Here is a 13718-nt window from a genome sequence, read left to right as displayed (position 1 = left end):
TTGAGATAGTATTGCTCCGATGGCATGGTCGGATGCGTCAGTAGTTATAATAAACTCTTGCGTAAAATCCGGATACTTAAGCACAGGTGCCGTTGTTAGTTTTTCTTTTAAATTATTGAAAGCATTTTTTTGCTCTGAAGTCCATTCAAATTTTTCCGTTTTCTTTGTTAACTTTGTTAACGGTTTGGCTGTCTTCGAGAAATCTTTTATGAATTTTCTATAGTAACCGGCTAAGCCGATAAATGATTGCACGTCCTTAACTCTTTTTGGCGTAGGAAATTCTTTTATCGCTTACAGAAGTCATTAACCGCTGAAACGTTGCGGGCGCGCTCTTTAGCCCGAACGGCATGCGATTAAATTCGTAGTGGCCGTAAGGTGTCGAAAATGCCGTCTTGTGTTTATCTCGTTCGGCCATCGGTATCTGGTGATACCCAGATGCCAGATCTAGCGTAGTAAAATACTTGGCGTTCCCCAACTGATCAAGTATATCAGTGATATTCGGCAGTGGGAATGAGTCGCCTATCGTTAGATCGTTTAGCTTCCGAAAGTCTACAACTACTCGGAGCCTTGGATTTCCGGCTGCGTCAGCTTTTTTAGGTACCACTAACAACGGTGCATTCCATTGGCTAGTACTGCTTTGAATTATTTTGTTTTCTAACATTTCTTGTACTTGCCGATTTACTTCCGCTTTATGCTTGTTTGGAAGTCGGTATGGTCTTACATTCACAGGCGCAGCGTCAGCGCGTGTATTTATTTCGTGTTTTACTGCTGCAGTACACGATAATGGCTCTCCTTCTAAATGAAATAAATCGCCGTATTCTTCGCATATGTGTTGGAGTGATCGTTTTTCCTCGGCGTTTAAGTGCTGTGTACGTAATGCTAGTCAGATGCGTTCGTTTCGAGATACAGCAGGTTTAGTTTCCTTTCCCGTCAATGTTGCATGTATTTTTGTATGAGTATCTGTTTCTAGTTCTTCCAGCGTAACTTGTGGAATCGGTATTTCAATTTCCTTGTCTGTAGTATTTATTACGCTTACAATGCAAATATGATTCTTCGGTTTCACTAGGCAGTTTCCAATATAAACTCCTGGTTTCATCTCTCTTGCTTGTACGATACCTTCTTCATTTTTATCCGTAATTGCCTCTATTATAGTCTCGCTGCGAGGCTTTAGTGTGACCTTTCCATACGGGTGCAATTTGAAAGTTTCTTCCTTTATTTTTAATTGCATTTGCTCGTAATCGCAAGATGCGGCGTGTGTCCGTAGGAAATCTATTCCTAGGATTCCATCGTATTCTATGGCCATGTCTTCTCCTACCACATAAAATGCGTGTTTAATTTTTAATTTATTTGTTTCAATGGTCGCATACACTTTTCCGATTGTGTGTATTTTGTGTCCCGTGATTCCGGTGAGAGCTATGCGATCTTCATAGACTGGGGCGTCATCTTTTAACGCGTTTAGCTTTATTAATGAAATTGCTGAACCAGAGTCATATAGCATATTCGATGCTCCGGGTTTTACCTCTCGTATGGGTAATCTTGTTAATAACAGTTCTGGCTTCGTACGGCCGTCTGGCACACTTTTGATATGTGTAACCCGATATTCTGAGGCAGGTCGTGGTTGTTTTCCTCTCACCTCCTCTTGCTCGTCTTCGCTGCTTGCAGAGTCAGCGTTCTTCCTTCGGTTCGGCACTTTCAATTGTTGTCTTTTTTCGTTTTCTCTAGATTTGTTGGTGTTGGGGGTGTAGCTTCGCCCTTTTAATGTCCAACACTCATCTCGGTTGTGCCCCGATTTTTTGCAATAATTGCAATATTTCTGCAGTGCATTTACTTGTGCAGGTTTGCTAGGTTTAGGTAATGCGTTTCCTTGGCTTCGGCATTCCCATCCATAATGACCAGTTTTTCCGCATTTAAAACATTGTACGCTCTGATTTTGGGGCTGTCTCGTATATCCTGGCTTATTTTTGTATAGCGAGGCGCCCGTTTTTGTCGCGGTCGGCCCTATGAGCTCTTCTTCCGCGCTTGCTCCCGTTATGGCTTCTTGTAACGTCGCATATCGCTGCGAACGTACAAGTATTTTTAATTCGTCGCGCAATCCTATTTGAAATTAATTAAAGCTTGTTTTTGTATCGTTTGCTGGATCGCGCGTTTAAACATACTGGAGTGATCTTCTCCTTCTATCATAGCGTCATATAGCTTCATGGCTAGTAGATCGACTCGTTGCCCAAAAGCATGTGCGCTTTCGTTTGGCTTTTGCTTGAGCGTATTAAACTCAATCTGCAAATGGGTAGTGCTCTGCTTGGCTTGATAGCAATCTTCTAATTGTTGCTTTAATTGAGCGAATGTTTGTATATCTCGCGTTTCAAAATCTTGCATTGCCTTTCCTTTTAATTTTGTGTACAAAATCGCCTGTACTAATGATTCTTCGTCTGTAGGCTGTATATTATGTACCGCATATGTGCACGCGTTTATAAATTCTTGTAATTTCTGTCGCGACGTCCCATCGAACTCAGGGATCATGCTTCGTGCTTCTTTTAACGTTATAGCATTCGGTATGGAACTACGCCAATTTCTTATATCGTGTTCCGTCCGTCCGTAATTTTTGCTCAAATATCTTTCGTTTCCGGCTCCTACTTGGTCGCCGTTTCGTGCACTATTTTCTAGTGTTATTAACCGTTCTCGTAATTCGCGCGTTTCGTCACGCATTTCCATACGCGATTCCTCTTGCATTTTCTGCATTTCCCGTAATAAATTGTATATTTCTCTTACGTCGTGCGTTTCCGTAGATAGCGGTGCGTACTGTGCGTCAGATTGTGACTGTGCCATTTCGATTTCCTTAACTTGCGCTTGTGGCTGGTTTGTGTGAGTGCGTTCTTCTAATAGGGGTTTTTCCGTTTGCGTCTCTTCGCCGTTTTCCCGATAGTATTCGCTAGGGTCGAATATATCGCTCTCGTAAGAGGTCAATGAAAATTCTCTTCGCAAGGATACTCTGCTAGGGGTTCGGCTAACGTATGGTCTGCTTCTACGCGGTTTTTCGTCCGTCCGGTCAATGGGGTCGTTCGAGAATAAGCTCTCGTCAATCTCACCAAACGGAAACTCGCGCTCAGTAACAACGTTTTCCGGTAACTCGGTTTCGCTGTCCGAGTGTCGCGTTTCTAATGCTACACGAACGTTATCTAAAATCGCTTGTGTTGTCGCGCGCGGACTATTTATCCGTGGTGAAAATTCGTTGATTAGCCACGACGCATTGGCTATTGGCGTTCGGGGAGGACTATTTTCTCCCGACATTCACGCGTAGTACAATTTTAAATTTTCTCGACTTACATTAGAAGTACGGCTCGCATAGTCGCTCGCAGGCTCCGTTGTTTGCGGCTGGCCCTGGCGTGAAGTAAGATGCTGGTTGTCGAACGCAGTTGCTGCTTCTCGTTGTTCGCTGCTTCTGCGTTGTCCGCTGCTTGGCGTCGTCTGCTGCTTTGGCGTTGTCCGCTGCTTGGCGTCCGCTGCTTGGCGTCGTCCGCTGCTTTGGCGTTGTCCGCTTCTCGGCGTCGTCCGCTGCTTTGCACTTGGCCTTGGGTGTTGGCCTTTTATTTTCTTTTCGCCCTTTGGTGTTCTTGAGGATGCCTTTGATCGATCCCTTTTGGCTCAGTACCGTTGTGGATACCTTGGTCGCTCAGTACCTTGGTTATTTCCGCCGGTCGATCTGATTCTTGGTCAATCCACAGATGTTCCACCGTACTTATTTCCTTCCTTGTTAGTCGTACTCAGCGCTAACTGATAGACATTATTTGCGTACCTTAGGCAGGCTTGCTGTTGTCTTTCCTAGTTGTCCTGGTGCTTTGGTCAATCCCACCGCTGCCACCAAATTATGTTATGCCGCGTTGCCGATTGGTGACGGCTTACGGCAAAACGTTTATTATTTTCGGGATCTCTTGACCTTACGAGTTGGGACTCGGTAGGCACAGGCGGGCAGACTAGGAAGCGGTCGGGTTCGCAGGTGGAACAAGGTGTAGGCGTCGTTAAATGAACTTCACTTCGTTTTACTTTATATTGGAGCTTTATTTCAGCGCTCCTGTTACACTCACTAACTTACACTTGTAGTTGCCTTTCACAATTATTATATCTCGCACGCGCTTTGTTATAATGTAGAACTTCGCGACACGACTTACGAGAACGGTCACGGGCAGAGTCTCCGGTGTATTACTCTCCGTCGCGGCTTCTTCGACGGTCCCTTATATTGCTTTGAGTTATGCCCTGTCGGCACTTTTCCGCCGGGTTCGACGGTCCCCCGAATGAGGTCGGTCAGTGACCGAGCGCATTCGCAATCTCGCTGTACTCCCGCGGTTCCGCGATTGTCGAAATGCGTTGTCGCACATTCCTATGCATCTCGCAATATTGTGTCGAAATGCGTTGTCGCACATTCTTATGCATATCGCAATAGTTCGATTGACGCGGAAGCTTGATGAACTTCCGCGTCCGCGTCAGCGTAAATTGAGGAGTCTTTCGAAAGACAATTTCCTCGAAGTCTTTCGAAAGGCTATTCTATAATTTTATTATAAATAATTTAATAATTACTCGTTGTAATTTTAGATTACAACACGTTGCTGAAATCTTTGCAAATTTCCGTAATGGCCTTTTCTTCTTCATTCAAATGTTGCGTGCGTAACAATTTTGCGACTCTTTCGCTACGCGGCATTGTTTCTTCTGTATTGTTCACTTGGTTCACTCCTATCTCTTCTGCTTCTTCTTGCTTTAACTCTTCTAATGTTACTTGCGGCATGAGCATTTCGACCGTTTTCTCAGTCGTATTTAACATGCTTGCCGGACATAGAAAATTTTCTGGCATCATTAGGCAGTTTCCTATGAACACTCCTGGCATTGTTTCTTCTGCCTGTATTATTTCTAGTGAGTTTTTATTGGTCGCGACTTGTATTATTGTCTCGCTCCGTGGTTTCAAAATCATGTTTTTATACGGGTACAATTTTAATGTGCTATTCCCTATTCGTATTGAATTCGATTCGTAGCTATATGACGCTTGATGCTTTTTTATGAAATCTATTCCTAGTATCCCGTTGTACTCAATCAGGAAGTCATCTTTGACGACATATATTGTGTGCTTGATTTTTCTGTCTTTTAAGTCAATGGTCGCTTTAAATTTTCCGATGGTGTGAGCCTTATGTCCTGTTACTCCTGTAAGGTCCATTTCATCTTCTTCTATCATTGTTTCGCCTTTCAAATATTTTACTTTTATTATTGATACGGCCGCTCCGGTATCGAACAGCAAATTCATTTTTTTGCGCTTCGCTTTTCGCATGGGTAGAGTGATTAGGTCCAGCCCTGCATGCTTCCGCGGCTTGTCCGTCATATATGACACCTGATACTCTATCGCCGGTCGGCGCTGTTTTGTGTCCTCTTTGTCTTCCTCATTGCTATTCGCGGCTGAATTACTGTCCTTTTTTTCGGGTCATTCATTTTCGGGTGAAAATTTTTACTTTGTCCTCGCAAATTATTAGATTTGTCATGATTTGCTTTTCCTTTATTTGGTCGACCATTTAACAGCCAACATTTTTCGCGTATGTGTCCTGCCTTCTTACAGTAATTGCAGACTTTATCTATCGCATTTACGCGGGATGTCCTATCGAGTTTCAGTAAGGAGAAACGGTTCGCGTATCTACTGGTACGACATTCTTTTCCGTGCCCGTATTTTCCGCATTTTTGGCATTGTATTATCGATCGGTTATCACGCGGTTGCGGCGAGTACGCATAATTATTTTTGAGACGCGGCGGATTTCCACTCGGTCCGTTTACCTTTTCTTCGGCGCTCGCTTCGGCAATCGCTTCTTGCAAAGTTGCGAAATGCTGAGCTCGAACAAGTTTCTAAAATAGTTCGCTTGCTTTCAATTGTGTGATTCTTTCCCTCTATCATGGAATCGTATAACTCCATTGCTAGTTTATCTGCTTTTAATCCGAATGCTCTTGCGCTTTCTCCGGGTTTTTGCTTGAGTGTATTAAACTCTAGTTGTAATGCCCGATTTACAATAGATAGAGTAAGGAGTAGAAGTAAAAGTAACGATTTTGGCGTAAAGATGCTTACGCTGGCTCCGTCTACAATACGATAAAGTAGAAAGAATTACCCCACCAACACACAAACGTTATGTAAACGTTTAAAAATCGTTTTTCGTTCGTAAACCTGCCGAATGGTTTTTTTCTCTAACGATAAAAACGTCCTGTGTGGAGACTAAGTCCAAAAACGCCGCGTGAACGTTTTAGAAACGTTCAGATCCGAACTGTATACCTCCTGATCTCCCCGCATAGAGGGCGTAAGACTCGCAAGCAATACCAATCAGAAGTTTCTAGTATCGTCCAGTATAATCTTGGGCTTGGGTATCATTTCATCTATTTAACCTATACGAATACGTTTTTCTTGAATCAACGTAATTGAAGTGCAGATCGAGTCTTTGTATCTTCGACGACGAGGAGGAGAGCGTGAAAGTGGCCTCCTCCCTCGTCCGTTGGTTGTGTCGCTGCGTGCATATCGCGAATAATAAGATAACAAAAAGTCATTCGTGAAAGTGTCGTCCGCGGTTTCGCGCTGCTTCTCTCGGCCAGTCTCCATCTCCGTCCACCCTCTCCGCGCTCATCATCCGTTCCTACGTTCCTTCCCTGCTTCCTTTTCCATCTCTGTCCGTCAGCTGAACGTCCGCATCGTGGCGAAAACGGTGTGAAAGTGATCAGAGAAGAAGAGAAGGAGAGATAGATAGATAGATATAGTTTAATATGCCCGAGCAACTGCTAAAGGGCAAAAAGTAAAATACAAAAATCGAAATACAGAACAATAATAATAACAATAATAATAATAATGCCAAGCATACACAGGCTCACTCTCAGCCTACATGCAACGCAAACATTCAACAAGAACTTATAACTAGCGCAACTTAAAAACTAATTTAAGACTAAATGTAACGAAGACAAAAATAGAGGGAACATGGCATGGGTTACCCGTAAGCGAAGTGGTCACTCGAATTCAGATGAAAATAAGAATAGACGCAGAAGACCTTTGAATGATGCTAAGGAAGATGCTGATGTAATACTGCTAGGAAGTGAGTGCCAAAAATATATGGCGGAAAGCTGGAATGAATTTCTGTACGTGACAGTTCTATGAGCAGGAATATGGAAAGATGAAGTGAAGGAAGCAGCCAAGCGATCGGACCTTCTAAGAGAAGGATCAGGAGAGGTAAACAGCTCACGTAAATATGTAGGAGAAGACAAATGCAAAATACGATACATCTGGCATCCCAGAAAATATAAGCGTCTATTCCTAACAGAAAGCCAACCTAACTGACGCCTGTAAGGCGTAATATGTTCGTCACGTTTTAAATTAAAAATAAAACGAACACAGCAGTTAATTAGTCGCTGCAATTTAGTATCCAACCCATCGCTCAGGCCATGATACACTAGGCAACAGTAGTCTATGTGAGGCATAATCAGAGTAGAGACAAGTTTGATTCTAAGATTGGTGGAAAGAGAACCCTTGTTAAACTTGAGATTATGCAACACATGATGGACCCTTTGTGAAATCAATGAGATGTGTCGCGCCCAAGAGAGATCGGAAGTAAACATAACCCCAAGATTTCTCACCTCATGCACAAATGGAAGAGGCGTATTGTTAACAAGGATAGGTGGTAAATTACTAAGATTAATTGCATTGACATACGCTTGCACTTCCAAATATAATGACTTTGGATTTAGCCGGGTTGAGTTTAAGTCCATTCTTATTAGCATAGTTAAAAAGAGCTTGGGCATCCTTAGAAATTAATTCTAGAGCACTGAGAATATCAGCAGGTGAGCAAAGGCGATAGATTTGTATATCATCTGCAAAAATCATATGAAATGCATAACGCAAAACTTTGTATATGTCGTTGATGAACAAAGAAAAAAGCAGAGGACCAAGAACGGAGCCTTGAGGGACCCCAGATGAAGTAAATAACCATTCAGAGAGATTACCCGCATCGTCAATAACAGCTTGAGAACGGCCAGTTAAGTAGGAGAAAATCCAGTTAAGAACAGCATCAGAAAAGCCAATCTCTTTAAGTTTAACAAGCAATAGAAGATGGGGAACCATGTCAAATGCCTTACTGAAATCAAACAGTATCATGATGGTTATGAATCCATCATCAATCCCCCGCTTGATATCATTACAAACGCGCAAAAGTACCGACTGAGTGTTAAACCCTGAGCGGTATGCAGACTGTCTAGGATTGAGTATGTCATGTTTATTAAGGTAGTCTAATATTTGCATAGCAACAATCTTCTCCATTAGTTTAGACAGTTCGGGTAGATTCGCAATGGGTCTTGTGTCTGACGGGGATAGTGGTGTACGAATCTTAGAAAGCGGACGTATATATGCCTTCTTCCACTCGGACGGAAACAACGAAGTATCAAGCGAGCGATTAAATATGGACACAAGCAACGACGAAACAACCGGCCATGCTACACGCAGTATATACAGGTGGAATGCCATCTGACCCAGAAGCATACGAGTGAAGAGGTCTCTCAGACATAAGTTTAAGGACTTCACAAGGTGAGATAGACGAGAAAACAAATTCAGGACGATCAGAAGGACGAGAGATCGAAGCAATGGCTGAGATAAAGTTAAAATGAGTGCAAACAGGCTGAACATTTGTAACAGACACGTAGTATGAGTTCAACTGGTCGGGCGAGAAGAAATGTAGAGGAGAAGTGAGAGTCGGTTTTGCAAGTCCCAGCCGAGCAAGCTCCCTCCAAAGTTTAGCAGGGTCTGTAATGCCAATGAGAGAACTGTAGTAAAATTTACTCTTAGCACGCCTAATGTCTATATTAAGTTGGTTACGGAAAAGTCTGTATGTGGCATAGCCTAAGATACTATTGGCACGTTTAGCTCGCCTATACAACCGATCACGAATTTGTAACCGAGCAGTCAATTCCGGAGTGAGCCAAAATACAGGGGGCCTCTTAATTGATAGGACGCGAGCGGGGGCAAAGATATTAAGAGCTCCCAACAAGTTGCTGGACAGGACTCCACACATTCCATCCACATCAGCATCCCCAGACAACCCGTCCAATTGAGCACGTACTGTGCCGGCGATAGAACGAAGATGATCACAGAACTCAGAGCCATCAATGCCCCTGTAATTCCTCCGGGAGATAGAACGCTCGAGTCTCAGCTTACAATCAAGTGACACTGACAGCTCTAACAGATCATGACCAGCAATGAAGGGACTTGAAGATTTAATATATGATATGATTTTTTCAACATCATCTACCACCAACACATTAATCCAGGTATCAGAGGTAGCAGTATGATGGGTAGGCTCAGAAATGACAATATGTAACGATAGGCTAGACATGAGTTCACGCAAGTAATCTGCCTCAAAGTTAGTCGACATTAGATTACAATTCAAGTCACCACCAATAATGATGTTCTTATACAGATGGGAGAATTGATTTAGAGACTCGACAAAATCGTTCAAAAGAAGACCCTTGGGTCTTCTGTAAATAGATGCAAATAACACCGATACACCATCTGGTTGACGAACTTCTAAGAGAAAATATTCTGGTGAATTTTCACAGACATTATTAGAGGTGACCAAAATCTTAGCTTGAAGTGATTTATGTACATAACACGCCACCCCACCGCCCATCCGTCCCACTCGATCATGCCGTATCAAAAAGTAGTCACCCAAAGCCACCGCCGCATCGGAGATGCTCTCATTGAGCCACGTTTCGGAGACCGAAATGACATGATAAAAAACGAGTAGCAAAATGCAGTCTAATATAATCTATGTGTCCACGCAGGGAATTGGCGTTGAACTGAGCCACACGAAAACAAGAGGACTCAGAAATCAAGCCACGCTGAACGACGGAAGGCAATGAGTGTCCAGAATGAGCATGTCAAACGAGCTTATTGAGATCAGCAACCGAGTTAATCGAAATAGCAGGCTTACCGTCAGAGTGCCTGACGTGAACACGACCCCCTCTCACCCAGACATACGCGTAAGACTTTTCTTTAGCCACACGCTTTGCTTGCTGCAGTAGTTCATAGGTGTCCTTGGGGAGCAGCTCGTTCACATGCACACTCCGACCCGAGTCATTGCCACATATGTCTCTCTGCACGAGTGCACGCCGAGCGCGCTTTTTAGACATTACCACATCACGAACAGCGCTCGAGGCTAACGTGATGATGTAAGAGTTCGTAGGCGAAATCGGTAAGGGACGGTCACGAGCGGCCACCGGCAGAGGCTTACGAGCGACGGGCCTAACACCGAGAATATGACACGTCAGCTCGGGGATCTCGAAGGTAGTAAACACGTTGCGAACGCATTCTAAAGGGTGCCGAACCTGAATATTCCCCGAATGACATGCGTGACAGAATGAGAATCCGCACCACCCGTCTTAAGCGCACGAATCTCATCCACAAGAGCATCACACCGTTGCTCCAACTCGACAATGCGCTGGCTATTACGTTCGACACAACTAGCGACACAATTTAATTTATCAAGCTTATCATTAAGTATAGTATTCGTTCGCCGCTGCTCTTCTACAAAAGCAGAGAATCTCGCATTCGATTCGCTCAATTGCTCACTCAGTCTTGCATTCGACTCACTCAGCTGCTCGGTCAGTCGAAGCAAAAGATTATTAGTCGTATTGTCACACTGCGACTGCGACAGAGACTGCGACAGAGCGCCCACGCTTACTGGAGTCGCCATGGTAAAATTAAATGAGTGATCAGTATTGTCAGGTGTGACAGGTAAAATAGAAGCAAGCAGCGACTTGCAACAAGCGTCGGCGTACCTGGTGACAGCGTAAGGTTTGACACAGCCTGGATGAAACACTCTCTTACATGTACATTCAATCAAATTAGTCGCAATTGTCTTTCCGCATTTGGAGCACGAACGCTGCATTACCGTCACACAAATAGGCAATGAAAACGAAAAACTCACGCCAGAGAAGGTGTGTGAGTACACTGAGTATGAGACAGCTCAAGTTACACGACGCGACTGAGTAGTTGATTAACAGGGACCAGAGCGCACTGTGTACGAGACAGCTCGAAATCACACCACTATCGATCGCCAAACGTCGATATCGACTCCAAACTCGACGGCACGCAGGGCAGCAGGTGCAGGAAAGGACAGATCAAGCGGCAGGCACATGCGCAGAAGAGGACAACATCCTCCATGGAATGATTCTCAGAAATAATAGAGTAATAATGAGAACATTCGTCATGCAAAATACTGAGAATCAGAGATAGCCCGATGCGTACCAATAACAGCACGTGACGAGCAACAAAAAAGACTTGCCTGAACCTGCAACAAAAAAGCCCGAAGGCAGCTTGCGGCAGAAATATATCCACTTGAAATAGGAGCCACACAACGGACGTGCACACAGCTTACTCACCAGAGAGAGAGAGAGAGAGAGAGAGAGAGAGAGAGAGAGAGAGAGAGAGAGAGAGAGAGAGAGAGAGAGAGAGAGAGGAGAGAGAGAGAGAGAGAGAGGAGAGAGAGAGAGAGAGACAGAGAGAGAGAGAGAGCGCGAGCAAGAAGAATTGATGTTCTTTGGAAGCCTCAATAATGAATGGTAAATGTTATATCTTTGTATTATTTTGCCCTTTTTACCTACTTGTACGTACCTACGTTTGATGTAACGTATTTGATAATAATTTAAATAACATGATATTTGATGTAACATAATAATTTGTGTTACAATTTTATATTATTTTTCTGAGGCTAATCCTTAAGATAATTAATATCTTACATGCATTAAAGAGGTTATGATGGTTCGATTCTATTATTTTTATTATATTATAGATCTCTAAAAAGGCTATTTATTATATTTGTCGTACGACGGTGTGAAGAAAGTGATCAGAGAAGAAAAGAAGAAGGAAGGAGGGAGAGAGAGAGAGAGAGAGAGAGAGAGAGAGAGAGAGAGAGAGAGAAAGGAGAATCGATGTGCTTTAAAAGCCTCAATAATGAATGGTAAGTGTTATATATTTTGTATTATTTTGTCTTTTTTAGTGGTAAACTGTGTATGTACCTACGTATTTGATGTAACGTATTTGATAATAATTTAAATAACATGATATTTAATGTAACATGATAATTTGTGTTACAATTTTATATTATTTTTCTAAGGCTAATCCTTAGGATAATTAATATCTTACATGCATTAAAAAGATTATAATGGTTCGATTCTATTATTTTTATTATATTATAAACTCTAAAGGCTATATATATTACATTTGTCGTACGACAAATGTAATATCGGCCTATAAAAATCAAAGTTTTGATTTATAAATTTTTTACACATTTTTATATGATCTTTTTTTATTCAGTATTTTGATATTTAAAGTATTTTTAATTAAATAAAAAATATAATGTTATTTCAGTTTTATTTTTCTACTCTGTACCCCGGTTATTTTTACTATGATATATCGTTTGTGTTACAATTTTATATTATTTTTCTGAGGCTAATCCTTAAGATAATATCTTACATGCATTAAAAAGGTTATGATGGTTTAATTCTATTATTTTTATTATATTATAAATCTCTAAAGGCTATATATATTACAGTTGTTGTACGACAAATATAATATCGGCCTATAAAAATCAAAGTTTTGATTTATAAATTTTTTACACATCTTTATATGATCTTTTTTTATTCAGTATTTTGATAAAGTATTTTTAATTAAATAAAGACTATAATGTTATTTCAGTTTTATTTTTTCACTCTGTACCTCGGTTATTTTTATTATGACATATTGTTTTCTGTACTTTTTGGCCGAGAGCTAAATCAAATTTCTTTTAACAGTATTGTATTTTACGAAATGACCGAGTTACACAAACGATCTATCGGGGAGCGAAGGCTAAGGAGATACGCCAAAGCTGAAGCTGAGAAGATATTCGCTAATATATTAGAAGATGATGAGGACATTTTAAACGCGATTACAGCAGATAGTATTATAAATTCACATGAGACTCAAGATATCTCTCAAGATTCCATTAATAATATTAGTGAATCTGCACATAGCAATGAAAATTTACATTCACATGAGACTCAAGATATCTCTCAAGATTCTATTAATAATATTAGTAAATCTGCACATAGCAATGAAAATTTACAGCTTTCAAGGAAAATAAATGATGATAACAATAGTGAATACGTTTATATGAGACATGATCTGTTAGCAAATATGAATCAAATAGTAACTCAAGTGATGAAGATGAAGAAGACAATGATGAGGATGAACAGGTGAATTTCAGGCAATGGCTAAGAGAATGGAACTTAAAACACAATATTACAGTAGAAGCGTGCAGAGAACTTCTTGCAAAACTAAAACTATATCATCCAGAATTGCCCTTAGATCCGCGGACTCTCAATAAGACGCCTAGAGTAACATCAATTGTAGAATTCGGCAACGGTTCCTATGTCCATGTTGGATTAATACCAGGACTTGAAAGACGCCTACAAAATTGTGGACTAAAAAATTTTGGCACAAACAAAATAGGATTAGATGTTAATGTTGATGGAATAAATATGACCAAAAGCTGTGTCACTGATGTGTGGCCTATTTTATGTAGGTCCTTGGATTTAATTGATGACAGACCGTTTGTTGTCGGAATTTTTGTGGGATCAGGTAAACCAGACAATGTAAATAAGTATCTTGATTAAAAAAACAACACGCCTGTTTG

The 13718-nt window shown here is 41.6% G+C and overlaps 1 protein-coding gene across 1 annotated transcript in view; it reads right to left on the bottom strand.

Annotated features, from left to right (window-relative positions):
- Positions 1 to 10355: 10355 nt before the first annotated feature.
- Positions 10356 to 13718, bottom strand: part of LOC139823595 (uncharacterized) — a 5162-nt gene continuing 1799 nt past the window's right edge. The window contains exon 4 of the mRNA XM_071796125.1: positions 10356 to 10852. Coding sequence (XP_071652226.1) covers positions 10356 to 10852 — 497 coding nt within the window. The remainder of the gene's footprint in view (positions 10853 to 13718) is intronic.

The sequence above is a fragment of the Temnothorax longispinosus genome, unplaced genomic scaffold (genome assembly GCF_030848805.1).
Source record: "Temnothorax longispinosus isolate EJ_2023e unplaced genomic scaffold, Tlon_JGU_v1 HiC_scaffold_14, whole genome shotgun sequence".
Classification (NCBI taxonomy): Eukaryota; Metazoa; Arthropoda; class Insecta; order Hymenoptera; family Formicidae; genus Temnothorax; species Temnothorax longispinosus.
Note: the sequence above shows the minus strand (reverse complement) of the source record. Positions and strands in the feature narration are given on the sequence as shown.